This window comes from Ascoidea rubescens (genome assembly GCF_001661345.1).
Source record: "Ascoidea rubescens DSM 1968 unplaced genomic scaffold ASCRUscaffold_3, whole genome shotgun sequence".
Taxonomy (NCBI): domain Eukaryota; kingdom Fungi; phylum Ascomycota; class Saccharomycetes; order Ascoideales; family Ascoideaceae; genus Ascoidea; species Ascoidea rubescens.
Genome location: NW_017962915.1, coordinates 512056 through 526989, shown reverse-complemented (window position 1 = coordinate 526989; position 14934 = coordinate 512056). Strand labels below are relative to the sequence as shown.

The following is a 14934-nucleotide window of genomic DNA, read 5'->3' as shown; positions in this document are numbered from 1 at the left end:
ACAAAATTCTATCGAGAAGCCATTCTTTGCATCTGCAGCGGTTGTTGATTCTGGAATTGCTGTTGCTGCTGTTGCTGCTGTTGCATGCGCTGCATCTGCTGTTGCTGGGACTGTCTTTGGAATCGTAGTATTCTTTGTTGTTGCATTCCATTTTGTTGGTAAGGCGGAAATTGCTGCTGCGGTTGTTGTTGCTGTTGCATTCCACCTTGTTGATATTGAGCAAGTTGTTGTTGTTGCTGCTGTTGCTGTTGTTGTTGCTGTTGCTGTTGCTGATTCATTCGATTTCCGACTGCCCTAGTTCTTGGAGCATTAGGACCATATAAGTTGTTGTTGGTTTGATAGTAGTTGTTTTGGTTATTTGACCTCTGTTGTTGTTGCATAGCTCTATTCATCATGGCAGCATTCATAGTTCTGTGTTGTTGGACATTAGAAGCTCTGTTCATGTTGGATCTTAAACTGGTTGTGCTGTTATTTCTATTTTTATCAGCCTGTTGTTTTTGATAAAATTCTAAAGGGGATGCACAAAGGTCTTTAACTGGATTTGTAGGTACCAATTCTTGCAACTCTTCATAGGACATAGGTGATTCAGCCTCCACATTGACTCCAACTCCTTTGAGATATTTATCTTTAAAATCATTGAAGGCTACAAATAAATCACTATAGTCATCTTCCAAAATATCGTCAATGAACTGTGAATCTTCATTGTAACCATGTTTTTTAGTAGCTTTATATGTTTTTTTGGGATTAAAAAACGATATCTGTGAAGCTGTTCTTCTTAACTGCAATGAAGGATTAGGTTTTAATTTATCATGTTTATGGGTAGTCGCATTACTGGTAGTGGCGTACAAATCATAAGTATTTTTGATTGCCAATAAACTTTGATTAAAATAATTCTCAGAATCAAATTCGTTACTGGAGCTGCTTTTAGTTCTATCAATGCTTTTTAAAGGGGATGATGAAGACGAAGAAAACTTAAATTGGTTCTCTTGCTGTTCTTGTAGTCGTGCTTGCTTCAATTGTTGCTGTTGTTGTTTTGTTTGAAGTTTTTGAGACATCGTTTCTGGCTCTAGCAGTTCACTTTCTTGATGATCTTGTTGTTCTTTATCTTTTAATCGCTCTAATTTCTTCTCTAATAGCCTTTTGCGTCTCTTGTCTCCATCAATTTCTATTTTATCTGCAATATCCAAGTCTTTGTAATTTTCTTCCAATTTATTTAACAAGTTTAATGAGTTTAACAAAGGATTTTCATAAGCCCTTAATTTTGAATAACCTAAAAACACAGTTTCGTTTAATCCCAAATCAACAATAGAATAATTCTGTCTTTTCTGAAGAGTCCGCAAATCTTTTGAGTCACTATCAGTTATTGATGAAATATTGAAATTGCTTGGAACACCATGAATTGAGACTGTAGATTTATTTGTCATTGACATTCTTTGCAAATTCAATCTCATTTGAGTACGGGACTCAATTCTATTTATTTTCCTTGACAGGGGTAAGGTATTAGAAGCATTGGAAACATTGGAGACGTTTGTAATTCCAGAGGTTACAGCTGGTGATTTTTTAGTTAAAAAAGCTTCAAGCTTGAAAATTGAATTGAATTTAGAAGCTGCAGGAGTTGATGGGTAATTTTTAGGTGGTGACCTATTTTTGCTGCTAACATCAGCATTATTATTACGTTCTTTAGAAAGTTTAAGAGAGTTATTGTTGTTTGAATCAGAACTATAATTAACGGCAATATTATTAAAAGACTCAAATAATGAATCCTTTAGTTGATTGATATTTTTGGTGTTGTATTTGTTCTTATTTATTTTATCATCAATTGTAATTTTGTTTCTGTCTGAACCATCATCATTTTTACCTTCTATATTAACGTTTGCAATCTCATTTGAGGTTGAAGATAAATTTTTGTACGAATTATTGTTTAAATGAAGTGAGCCTGTTTTGAAATTGGGAGAAAAAGAATTTATTAGATTAATTGTTGAAACAGGAGATGAAGGTTGGTTGATTTGGTTGTTAATTTTATTTGTAATTTGCTGAGAAATATTCATGTTGATATTTAATCTCTCTTTATTGAATAAAGGATCTGATGTAGATGCTTTTGCAAGCCCTTTCAAAGTAGCATTAGTTGGAACAGATTTTGTGATGTTATCTCTATTAATTATGATTTTTTTAGCCTCATCAGTTGACTGAGATTTGAAAGTTGTAGGTTTAGCAATTTTTACCTCTATTGTATCTTGATTTTCCTTTATCTGACTTTCCTTTGTGCCATTTTCTTTAATTTTCATTTCTTGAACGCCTTTAGGTTCAATAGTGTTATTTTTTTCATCGGACTTATTGGTTCCTTCGATAAGGTTATTGTTTTCGAGGCTATTGATAAAATCTTGATTTATATTAGCTTTATTTTCCATTGGTTCAACAATAACAGAGATGTTTTTGAAATTGATTTGATTTTTATTACTATTAATATTAGCTTCTTTGGTGTTAGTGTTTTGGTCATTCTTCGGGATTTTAATATTTTTGTTCTCAGTTTCAGAAGTTGTATTGTTGATGATTATCTTATTTGTTTGTTCATCTACTCTTTTCTGATTTTTGATATCATCAATTGTATTTTTAATATTTTTAATATTGTTAGTATTATTAATTGGGCTTTTATTTAAAATTTTGCTGTTAATATCAACTAGATTTTTATTTTGATTCTTGTTAACATTTGCAATGGATAAATTTGATATTGTTACTATTTTAGTTGAGTCTGAGGATTTTGTAGAAGTTTGATCAATTTCATGTGTAGAATCACTTGTTTGATTATTTGATTTAGTATTAAGAATAGTATTTTTATCATTATCATTAGAACTGTTTTTTTGTTGGGGTTTAATTTTAATTTGATCATTGCTGTTATGATTCTTATTATTATTATTATTATTATTATTATTATTATTATTATTATTATTATTATTATTATTATTATTATTATTATTATTATTATTATTATTATTATTNATTATTATTATTATTATTATTATTATTATTATTATTATTATTATTATTATTATTATTATTATTATTATTATTATTATTATTATTATTATTATTGTGAGGCATTGATTCAATTAATTCGCTTTTAGCATTTGAATAATTGGTGCTTTTAGTGCTTTTGTTATCGGTATCTATAGAATACCGAGAATCAGATTCTGCTGATGAATCATTAGAAGAATCGTAATCTTCATAATCTGAATTGTTATCGGAATGATCAATGCCATGGTGATCATTAAAGGAACCAATATCAAAAGCTGGAAAAATTTTTTCTTTTGCCTCATTTTTGAGTTTGTTTTTTAGCCTTATTGTGCTGTGTCTATTGATATTTAAATTGTTGATATTATTTATATTATTAGAAAGTTTTTTGATGTTATTTTTACTGTTTTTTTTGGGGTATTTTGAGTTTAAAATAGTTTTAACCAATTGGTTATTTACAATGTTGTTCAGCGAATTATTGTTGTTGTTGTTGTTTGAACTATTAATATTAGTGTTGGAATTACTGTTATTGTTATTGATTTTGTTTAATAGAATAGATGTTTGGTTATTAGTAGTAAGATGGAATTTTGGTTTTGATCTTGATCTAGCTCTGTATAATAGTAGATCGTTATTTGAATTTGAATTTGTGTTTGATACAATACTTGAATTACTTTTTGAGTTGACATTACTAGAAATTAAGTTTGAGAGGTTAGGGTCATGGGATTTGATTTTGGATAAAGGAGCAAGACTAGTATTAGTATTGTTGTTATTATTGGTGTTATTACCGGTTAATAAAGACAATTTGTTTAGATTTTTTCCATAAGAAGCAGATTTAGGATGTGCTTTTGATTTGGCGGTGAATTGTAGATTTTTTTTTGAGTATAGTTTCTTATGAGAACTTCTGAAATAAACAGGATCGTTATTCATTTCTGGAGGATCGTTGTCGTTAATATCATTAAACATATTTGCCACATATAGGTTGTTGTTGAGGTTTTGTAAATCGATTTTTGAAGAGGATCTGCCTCTTGAGATGGACATTTTTTTGGTTTGAAATTGGATATATGGTGAATGTAGATACGAAAATCGATATAGATAATGGATATAGATATGTGTTTGTATTTCAAAGATGGTAAAGTTGAGGAGTTGATAAATTCAGAATTGCGATTTTGATTTGTGATTTTGATTTGTGGCTTGTGATCTGCAAACCTTAAATGGGAAATTGTGGCTGACGATAGCTGAAATAACGATTAGGTGCTGTGATAAGTTAGTAAAGAGATCAAAGACAAAAAGTAGAATAGAACAATGTATCAGAAACAAAAAGACGATGAATCAAAACAGATCAGACTGGATCAGAAAACATGAAATAGGATAAACTCAGGCAGACAACACAGGAGACCTTTTAGCAGAAGTCAGATATCAGGGCAAAAAAGCAAAAAGGTAAAACACAAAAAAGGACAGCCTTCAACAGACACTCTGGTACTGTCTTTTAGAACAACTGCTGCTCTCATTTTCAAGCCTTCTGTTTCACGATCACAGCTCTGCCCACGATGGCATGCCAGCGAGAGATAACTGTTGAGTAGTGTCGAGATAACTGTTTAGATAGTAGCGTCACAGGGCCCTCTTGCCCAGATCCAGCATCGCACATCGCCCAGGAAGAAAGAAGCAGAAACAACAACAAAACACGTTCTCCAGCTGGAAGACCAGCCAGCGAAGCTCACATACCTCAGACTCTGCTGCTTGTGAGGAATAAGAAGGAGATGAAAAGAGCTGCTCTTCAGCTCATTTCCAGGTTGCTTAGTTCCGGTAAATGCACGAGCTCCGGGCCATAGTTCCGGAGAAACACCGGAAACCATGGGCGCCTTTATGGCCAAGTTGGTAAGGCACCTCACTAGTAATGAGGAGATCGTCAGTTCGAATCTGGCTGAAGGCATCTTTTTGCCGGTTCTACATGCGCCCAAAGAGACAGTCAGTAGCGAGTGCAGTAGTGTGATATAACTTGTGCAAATATAATATAGCAATAACAGTTTCAGACTGCTTATCTCTGGCAGCTTTTCTTGTTTCTCATCTCCTCATGTCTTCGCTTGATTTCGAGTCGTCTGGTCTTCCCTGTGTGCGCCTTGATTTCGTTTAATCTCTTTTTCTGTTCTTTTGTATCGTACATGAACTTTGGTCTTTCTTCCGAGTATCCATCGCACCTCAATCCTAACCTGGTGCATTGCGAGCAAATTGGCTTCTCCTCTGGACACTTTTTTCTTCTTAACCGGCATGTCCAGCATCCTGTTTTCGATCTGGGTCCCCTGTTCTTTTTTAATTTTTTTCTTTTATTACTTAATGAGTAGCATTTGTTGATATCGCCTGTGTAATCAGAAAAATCATCATCATCGTCCTCATCATCATTGTAATTGTAATTGTCGTTATAGTAATTATTTTTTGCCTTTGGTCCTCGTTTTCTTTTTTTTATATTATCAATTATATTATCACTGTTTAAATCCCTCATGTTCAAAATTTCTTGTTTTTCATTTTTATCTAGTTTTTTTTCCAATTTGCTTTCCAATTTGCTTTCTAATTTTTTTTTTTTACAGTTTCCATGACAATATCTCTCGATAATTACATTTTCATTAACACTGCTAGAGTTGGTATCAGAACTTTCAAAATAATTCTTAAAATGCTCTTTGTCACTTTGATTGAGAATCTTACGGGTTTTAACTTTATTATGCATCAATACCATTTTAGATCTAGTTCTATATGCTGATGGCATACGAGAATAGGATTCTTCAACTCCATCTCTTTGTTGAGTTGTATTTTTATTTTCAATTTGTCTTTTCTTTTTCTTTCCACCTTTCTTTTTTACTTCTTCTTTGTTATTATTATTATTCTTGTGTTTTTTTTCATTCCCAGTTTCATTATGATTATCTTTTTTAATCTTATTTTCCTCATCATCAAAAAAATCAGTTTCGTTCTCTATTTTCTCTATTTTATTTTTAATTTCAGTTTCTTTCATATCAATTTGATTTACGTTTTTATAATCATTATTGCAATCAGAATTATAGTTATAATTTTCAATTTCAATTTCAATTTCATTCTTAACCTTAATACTACGATTATTATTTGCGTTTTCCTTTTCATTTTCATTTCCATTATGAACCTGTTTGTTGTCATTTTTATTATGTTTATTTTTATTGTTATTTCTATTTTTTATTTTATATTTTTGAGTTTTATTTCTTTTTCTATTTCCATTTTTATTGTCATTTTTAATGGATTTATCATTTTGATTACCAGTCTTTAGAATCTTTTTGTTTTTTTTAATTGTAGTATCATAATTGTCTCTATTATTACTAAAGTTATTATCAATATCAATATCAATATCAATATCAGTATTATCAGTATTATTATTATTATTATTATTATTATTATTATTATTATTATTATTATTATTATTATTATTAGTAGTAGTAGTAGTAGTAGTAGTATTATAAGAAGTATTATAGTAATATTTTTCGTTATAATTATGATTAATTGGAGATGAATTTATTTCAAAATATACATTATTCTTAAAGTCATCCAATTGATTTGGTTCGCCAAAATTAAACTTGTCATTGTAATCATCATTATGATCATCATCAATGTCACTAGAAGGATTAGAATAATCACTTGAGTATAATTGTTTTGTATCATTTAAAATATTATCCAAGTTATTAATGTCAGTAAGATCGCAGGTGTATCCAGTATTGTCAAAAGTGTTGTTGATACTTTCATTAATATCGTTGTTTTCATCATTGATATAGCCATAATCTATAAAATTGTAGTTGTAGTTACAATTGTAATGATGGTTAAAACTGTAGTCATAATTGTAGTTGTTGTAATTGCAACTTTCATTTTCTTGGTTGAAAAATTCAAATTTTTTGTCAGAATTGTCGAGATTATTCTTATTGGGATAAGAATTGAGCTTATCATTGGGTTTGGCCAATTGTTTACTCTGGACATTTTTGTGATTAAAGTTTGGAAGATCATAGACATTTTTAAACGATTTGAAATAGTCGTTACCTGATTTATAAGATTTCAAAAACTCCAAATTTTCAGTATTGTCAATGAACAACACTGCAGGGGATATTGTGTTGTTTTGAGTGTCAATTGAGTTGTTGGTGATGTTGCTGACCGAATAGTTGTAGCAGGAATTGCTCATGGAGTTGATGGAATTGCTTATGAATTCGTTGCTATCAAGAATGCCAATGTCTGGATGGCAAATATCTCTGACAATTGAGTTTGAGGATGGAGAGACTTTCGAGCTGAAAGTGGTATTCACAGTCAAGTTTGCACTGCCAATTCCACAGCCAGTGAGAGGTCTGATAATAGCTGACTCGTCATAGCAGTCTTCGGTTGCAAAGTCCCTGGTATCGTTTACAAAGTCATTTTCAGCACCATTGCTAGCTTCGCTTCCCAGATCAAGGCCAGCTGAATCAAAGAAATCGAAGTTGCTTGTCAATCGCAGAACATCTTCCAGCTGAGTCAAGGGAACCTTTGACATTGTCAGAACAAGACGACAAACCACAGTACCACACAAACGCCTGCCACAAACAACAGAAGACCAATTGCCCACAGAACCAACGCCAGAACCCAATTGCTAGCCAGTGCCTGTTCAGTTGGAGCTGAAGACCCAGCTGCTTCTTTTCTTCCACAGAGGCAAACCTTCCATGGCCCGATCCGGAAACTGCCGTCGTATTTTCATCGATTATATCTGCACCCAAAACCAGAACTCCTCCAACACAAAACCACCTCCAACATGGCCTCACTCTCCCTCTCCCAGCTGCTCGATAAAGCTGCTCGTTGGGACCAGAGCTATCCTATCCACAAGCACCTCTTTCACGTTCCCACCTTGGGCTCTCTCGGCTGCCCTGTCGCTGCCTCTGAGGCCTCCAGCGACTGCATATACTTCTGTGGAAACTCATTAGGCTTGATGCCTCGCAAAACAAGAGATGCTATCAACAACGAGCTTGATGCCTGGAGTCTGAGGGCTGTTGATGCTCATTTCAACCATCCTCGTTCCGATGGAGTCAACTGGATGGACATCGACCTAACTCTTCCTGATTTGTTGACCTCTTTGTTGGGTACAACAGCCAACGAAACTGCTGTCATGAACACCTTGACCTCCAATTTGAACGCATTACTATGTGCTTTTTATAAACCAGAAACCAATGGCAAGAAGAACAAAATCTTATTTGAAAAAGGCGCTTTTCCCTCGGACTATTATGCTTTCTTAAACCAAGTTAGATTACACAACTTACCTGGAAATCCTGAAGACTATCTTTTACAAATTGCCCCAAAAAAAAACGAGTTCCATCTAAACACTAGCGATATTGTTGATCTAATCACTCAAAAACACGACGAAATTGCTTTGATCTGCTTTCCCGGCATCCAATACTATACTGGCCAATTTTTCGATATTCAAAACATTACCAAAGTCGCCCACGACTATGACATTAAAATCGGCTGGGATTTGGCTCACTGTGTAGGTAATGTCTCCCTAGACCTACATCAATGGGATGTGGATTTCGCTTGTTTTTGCTCTTATAAATATCTAAACTCAGGTCCTGGTTCAATAGCCGGTATTTATGTCAATGAAAAATACTCAAAAGTCAATCAAAACAACGATAAAAATCAACCCAATACTGACTATTTACCAAGATTAGCAGGCTGGTGGGGAAATGATGCCTCGAAAAGATTTCAAATGATTGAAAAATTCGAACCAATTTCAGGTGCTCTTGGTTTTAGACAAAGTAACCCCTCTGTCATTGATGTGGTTTCCCTCAAGACTTCTTTGGAAATCTTTAATCAAATTGGGTTTCATAACTTAGTAGAAAAATCAAAACTTCAATCATCCTTTTTATTAAACTTATTAAGGGACTCCCAACACTATATCGATCCATCCTTTTTCAAATCATCTAAAGCACATTTAGACGAAATAGACTACCCTTCATTCACTATTCTAACTCCATTCGATCCTGATCAAAGAGGCTGTCAATTATCTCTATTATTTTTTCCTTTGAACTCGAAAAATAACATAATGAAATCAGTCTTTAATTATCTCTGGAACCACGGAATAATTTGTGATGAAAGAAGACCAAACGTTATCAGATTCGCTCCAACTCCATTATATAATACTTTTACTGAAATAGTTCAAGTTGTAGAAAAATTCAATCAAGCATTTGATCACATTCCCAAAAATTAGAATACTACCAATTTTTTATTTTTTTTTTTTATTCTTAATAAACTAGAATTCTTAACTATTTAGTCGTCTCTTTGCACTCATTTCCCAACTTCTTTTCCATTGTAAATATAAATTTAACCTCTTTACCAATCAAATAATTAAACTAAATACAATCATAATACACAATTAATTCAACTCAATTACCATTCAATATTATTTTGCTTGCACATGCAAGAATATATTTTAAATCAGTCAATAAAAATTTGCAACCCATTGTCCATTCTTCATCATATAATTTTGATCCCAATTTAATACTAATTCCTCCAATTTCTCCACTTAAATGATATGGGCTATTAAAACGGAAATCCAATTCATTTGAATTGTTTAAATTGTTAAAACTTGGATCACCGCTAGATATTTTGTTTTGTTTTTTCTTACTTTCATAAATTTCGATTTTATATGGCAATTTGTTTTGGAAATTAAAACTATTGTTACTATTATTACTATTATTATTATTAATATTGACATCATTTTCATCAATCTCATTGCTATTACTAGCACTGCCCCTAATATTACCATTAAAATTGGGCTTGAACTTTTGAAGCTCTTTTAATATTAACAAAATTATATGTAATATTGTAACTAAACTAGCGTCAAATTTTTTATATATTAATAATCTTTCAAATTGAGAATTTCCAGACGAATAACAGCTTAAAATTTCATTGTTATCACTGGTATTTGCATGGCCATTTGAATTATTATTAACATTATCAATTTCAATCACCGAAAATGAACCTAGAGGCTTTAATAGATATGGACCTGTTGATAAATTTAAATAGTTTATAATAAAATATAACAAATGAACAACTTCACCCATTGCACAATTTATCTCAAACCATTGGACTTTGTCGCTTTTGATATTGCCCAATCTAAACCCATTAATAACAGCAAATTTATAATTGTTATGAGATATATTAAAAATATCATTAAAAACGTTTGTTTTAATCAACTTGTTAAGAGTCATTTTTTTATTTAGCAAAATTTGATTTATAAAATTCTTTTTATTAAAAGAATTTAATATTCTCAAGAAAAATAAGTTTTTAAACTTGAGTAAATCCAACTCTACGGAGTTTAATGTTGATAATTGATCCAATATATTAGCAATCTCATTATCAACTTTTTGGGTTTGAAGTTCATAGTTTTGTAATTCATTCATTAATTGAATGTATTTATTATTCAAATCATCATATTCATTTATCACTTGGTTTATTTTATTATCAAAGTTGCTTTGACCACCGTCATTTTCAATATTATTGTTATCATAATTATTATCATTTGTATTGTGCATATTTTTTGAGGTTAAAGTTCTATAAAAATTAATATATGATAATTTATCGCTGTTTAATTCACTCAACTGATTATTAAAATTTGATATGATTGATTTGGAACAATTATTGCAAATTGGGTAATCAATATCCGAGTTTAAAGATAGTTTATTAAAAATCTTGATCAAAGAGTTATTTGAATTAAAATTTGTACTTAATAAATTTGAATCATTTTGACCGGTTTTTGCATTATGGATTTGGATTGGACTATTGATCTCAAAATTGTCCATATTAAGCGTTTGCTGTTCCAAATAGTTTTCAGATGTATGACCCATTGCAAGAGTAAATGTTTCAAACCTATCATCTTGTAATTTGAAGGTATTACTGTAAATTTCAGGGTCCATCTCATTTTGATTTGTAGTGGAATCATCATCGGACTCTAGGCCAAAATAATACAGGGAATGATGGTTATCGCTGTCATCCCCATTATCGCTATAACTGTTGGCCAACCCATTTAGCAAAATATTTTGATGGGCATTAGATAAATTCAATAGCGTTGGATGGATATTGATTGGTAACTTGCAAGAATGACACTTGAACATATCCAATTGAGCATCATGCTGTGAAGCTGTGTGTGAAGAATGGTAGCTAGTCATCGCCCATAAATGCATGTACTGTATCCTGTCTGTAAGTAGCTCCTTTAAACCAGTCTGCTAATCAATCAAGAAATAGGACGTCTACCAAACCAATAATCAACAAGAAAAGAACTATTTGCTCTCTTCTGTTAAATCTGTCAAATCTCAATAAAATCCATCCGTGTGGATAGACCACTTTAGGTGCGTGCAAATACAGCTATATACATACAATTTGCGAATAAAAGCAGATAGACGCATAAAGGGCACCGCGGTCATGCAACGTCCAAATTACATAGTTAAGGCCGAACCAGCGGACTTCCAGCGGCCACAAACCCAGACCTCTTCCCAATTCAACCAAATATAAATAAACCTTTTGGGCCTCATCAACAGCTTATCACGTCCAGACTCTGATATAGTTTGATAACTTCAGCTCAACATGATGCAAAACCAGTCTACAAGAATAAAAAATCCCTATGACACACCCACCTCTTTGTCTTTTAGCTATTCTTTTCAGAACAGTCTCAATAATTCACAGGATCAATCTCAGCTTTTGAAAAATTTAAGGTTGAAAGAAACATTAGCTAAATTGGATTTGGAAAAATTATCTTTGAATGAAAATATAAAAAATAAACCAAAAAGTGGCAACAATAATAATAGCAATAAATATAGTGGTAGTGCCAATAATGATTTTAATGATACTGCTTTGAACATTTTGAAAAATTCAAATAACACATCAACTCCCAAGTTAAACAATGCTAATGTCAATGCCACTAATTACAATTACAACAACAAATTAAATTATCTAGGGAAGGAAAATGTTGGAAATATTGATGATTCAAATTCTATGGATGGCTTTATGAAAGAAATTAGAAAGGATTTGAATCATTTAAATTCTGATAATAATTTCTTTTTAAGAAATTTGAAAAAAAGTATTTCTTCTGATTTGAATTCGATAGTTAGACCAAGCTTGAAAACTTCTAAAAATAACGGCAATATCAGTCATAACAGCATCAGCATTGATAATAAGATTAACAAGGACAAAAATGATGCTATAGATATTACAGATAACATTAATAACACCAGTACAAGTCAGAATTTACTACGTAACAATTCAAATAACTTAACAAACGAATATACTACTGAAAACGAGGATACATTTAAATTCAAAAAATTCAACTCATTAACAAATATTAATTCTCAAAATAATTTGCAATCTAAAAATACTATTATTAAAGGTAATTCTAATTTAAATAATTTATTGAATGATTTAGAGAAAGAAAAAATTGCTTTACAAAATTTGAAAACTCAGTTAGTATTAGAAAAATCTAATTTAGACGACGAAAAAAAGGTATTTCAGCTTGAAAGGAGCAAATTTCTAGAAAACAACAATACCTCATCATTAAATTTTACAAATGAACAAAACCAATTACGATTTAAAAATGCTGAATTGAGCCTACAAATTAAAACATTAAATAAAAAGTTAAATCAGTTAGAAGCTGACAATAATAATTTAATTGATTATTCAACCAATCTTAAAAATAGCTCATTGAAATTATTTAAAGAAAATAACTATTTTAAGTATAAATATAATAGATTATTGAAAAAATTTAATTCGTTAATTTATATAAATGACTTCTATTTATACTCTTTAAAAAATTCGCATATGAATTGGTTAATAAGATTATTTAAAATGAACAGTTGTATCCCAAATAATAATAACAATCAAAGTTCCGGTATTGATGACAATCATTATCAAATTGAGAAAGATCAATGGGAAAGAGAATTAAACTTGACACAATATGAACAATCATTTTTAAATAGTGCTAATGAAGCAAATCAACTGTACCAAAATTATCAGCTAGATAATAGTTTTAATAACCAAAGTAACAATTATGAAATAACAGAAAATCTAGTCAGTAGACTGAATATTTTAGCCAATGGCGATAATAAAAGTAGACATGATCACAATGTAACAGAAAGAGAAATAGAAACAGAAAAAAAGATTGATTCTACAACCCAAATTTTAATTAATAAATCATTATCAACAACATTTAAATCACCAATCAATTCTATCAATGAATCAAATAATTTTGAGGACTCATTTATGAATTCTGTATTATATTCTAATGATGAAAACTCAATAATAGAAAATAAGCTACCATTCAACAATTCATATTCAAATGCAATAAACAAAGTTGGAATCAATAATAACATCAATACAAACTTACTATTTAAACCTGGAATTTTGGAGTTATTCTTTAATGAAAGCTCAAAACTAAATTCAAACTTGGAAAATATTTTGGTTATTGATTGTAATTTCTCCAAAATACAGCCACCAAGAAAGAAGTTTAAAGTATTGGCCTTGATAGTTTTATCTATTGTTAGGATGAAACGAATTTCTGAAAAAAACAAAGTCAAAAAGGATATACTTTTTCAAATATTAAATAGCAAAGAGATTGAATTGTCCTTCGAGAAATAGTTTATTTTTATTTCCAGTCAGATCATGTTGTGATTGGTGATTATATATAGTTTATAACTATCTCTAATGAACATTTATGCATTTATGTTTTTTTTTGTTTGTTAAATTTATTTACTTTTCTTCTAAGCTCAAACCATCATCTCTAATGTTTTTACATGTCTACAATTATCTATCTTCAGGAATCAACACTTTCACAATCAATTTAAGATAAGAAACAGTTATATCCAGCACAAAAAAGTCAATGAGGCATGCCACTGCAATACAACGCATATATTAAACTCTAGTACAAACATTGCAATGAGGGTCTAAAATCTAGACCCCACATTGGGGGTTCTAACAAGATCCCTCCAGCTGGTCTCAGCGTTTTCGCGTTATTATTTTTTTTGAAGTTGTTTCAAAGTTTTGCTGTTGGAGATGAGCTTTTGTTATCAGCAAATGCAATAGAAGTAATTGCAGTCATGGCGTTGCCTAAGATCAAGAGAGATATTTTTACTGACATTGAGCAGAGGCAGTCCAGGAGAATCAGGGCATTCAGAGACCCCATGACCTCTCCCTTACGAAAAGCCTACAATTTTTCGAGTTTTTATGATACAGATGATGATGACAGTGGTGCTGATAATGATCACAGAAGATCCAATCCAAGAAGATTTTTGAATTCGTCTCCAATAAGGAAGACTTCCTCCACAAATATCAGTCGATTCAGAAACGAAGTTTTGAATGTGTCCCCAACAAAATTGAGAAAAGAAAAGAGAGAGCAATTTATATTGAACAAAAGAGGCGGTCTAACAAAAATGGAAAAGGATATATTGGATAAAGATCATCAACTTGAACAAAAATTTCTTAAGAGAATAGCTGACGAGGATAATGAAAGACAAAGAATTTTATTAGATACCTTTGATGATCACGAAAATGACAATGATACGGCAGAAAATAGCAATAGTATAAATAGCAAAAGTGCATATATTAACGATAACTTCAATAAGGATAACCATGATAACGATTTTTATGACGATGATTTTATTTCTGATTCTGATGACGATTCATTCTGGGAAGAGTTTTCTAATAAAAAACCGATACAAGAAAATATAAAGAATAATACTATTCATCATGAAGACCAAGACATACTACAACAACAGATTAATGAATTAGAGTTGATGGAAAATGAAGAAATTGAATTCCTAATAAATAATTTTAAAATTTAACTGAATCCAATTATAGCCCTCAAAAAAAAAGAATAAAAGGAAAAAAAGAAGAAAAATGTAAATATATATCGATAATTTA

The 14934-nt window shown here is 31.1% G+C and overlaps 7 protein-coding genes and 1 non-coding gene across 8 annotated transcripts; 4 read left to right on the top strand and 4 right to left on the bottom strand.

Moving 5' to 3' along the window:
* Positions 1-8: 8 nt before the first annotated feature.
* ASCRUDRAFT_69172 (uncharacterized protein) lies at positions 9-2408 on the bottom strand (the record flags this gene model as incomplete). Its single annotated transcript, XM_020191636.1, has 1 exon — positions 9-2408. One exon carries the CDS (start codon positions 2406-2408, stop codon positions 9-11), a length of 2400 nt encoding a protein of 799 aa, XP_020048664.1.
* A 583-nt stretch (positions 2409-2991) lies between these two features.
* ASCRUDRAFT_69171 (uncharacterized protein) lies at positions 2992-4047 on the bottom strand (the record flags this gene model as incomplete). Its single annotated transcript, XM_020191635.1, has 1 exon — positions 2992-4047. One exon carries the CDS (start codon positions 4045-4047, stop codon positions 2992-2994), a length of 1056 nt encoding a protein of 351 aa, XP_020048663.1.
* Positions 4048-4545: 498 nt separating this feature from the next.
* ASCRUDRAFT_134370 (Zn(II)2Cys6 transcription factor domain-containing protein) lies at positions 4546-7661 on the bottom strand. The gene has a single exon (XM_020189075.1). It carries the CDS (start codon positions 7532-7534, stop codon positions 5045-5047), a length of 2490 nt encoding a protein of 829 aa, XP_020048662.1. The 5' UTR covers positions 7535-7661; the 3' UTR covers positions 4546-5044.
* On the top strand, positions 4867-4939 carry ASCRUDRAFT_t41. The gene has a single exon. It is a non-coding gene; the product is annotated as a tRNA-Thr (tRNA).
* Positions 7662-7789: 128 nt separating the features above from the next.
* Positions 7790-9235, top strand: BNA5 (kynureninase; the record flags this gene model as incomplete). Its single annotated transcript, XM_020190374.1, has 1 exon — positions 7790-9235. The coding sequence occupies one exon, from the start codon at positions 7790-7792 to the stop codon at positions 9233-9235; it is 1446 nt and encodes a 481-aa protein (XP_020048661.1).
* Positions 9236-9410: 175 nt separating this feature from the next.
* ASCRUDRAFT_69168 (beclin 1) lies at positions 9411-11210 on the bottom strand (the record flags this gene model as incomplete). Its single annotated transcript, XM_020191634.1, has 1 exon — positions 9411-11210. The coding sequence occupies one exon, from the start codon at positions 11208-11210 to the stop codon at positions 9411-9413; it is 1800 nt and encodes a 599-aa protein (XP_020048660.1).
* A 1538-nt stretch (positions 11211-12748) lies between these two features.
* Positions 12749-13690, top strand: ASCRUDRAFT_74750 (uncharacterized protein). Its single transcript, XM_020192809.1, has one exon. It carries the CDS (start codon positions 12865-12867, stop codon positions 13651-13653), a length of 789 nt encoding a protein of 262 aa, XP_020048659.1. The 5' UTR covers positions 12749-12864; the 3' UTR covers positions 13654-13690.
* Positions 13691-13882: 192 nt separating this feature from the next.
* ASCRUDRAFT_134333 (uncharacterized protein) lies at positions 13883-14923 on the top strand. Its single transcript, XM_020189072.1, has one exon. The coding sequence runs from the start codon at positions 14112-14114 to the stop codon at positions 14853-14855; it is 744 nt and encodes a 247-aa protein (XP_020048658.1). The 5' UTR covers positions 13883-14111; the 3' UTR covers positions 14856-14923.
* Positions 14924-14934: the final 11 nt, after the last annotated feature.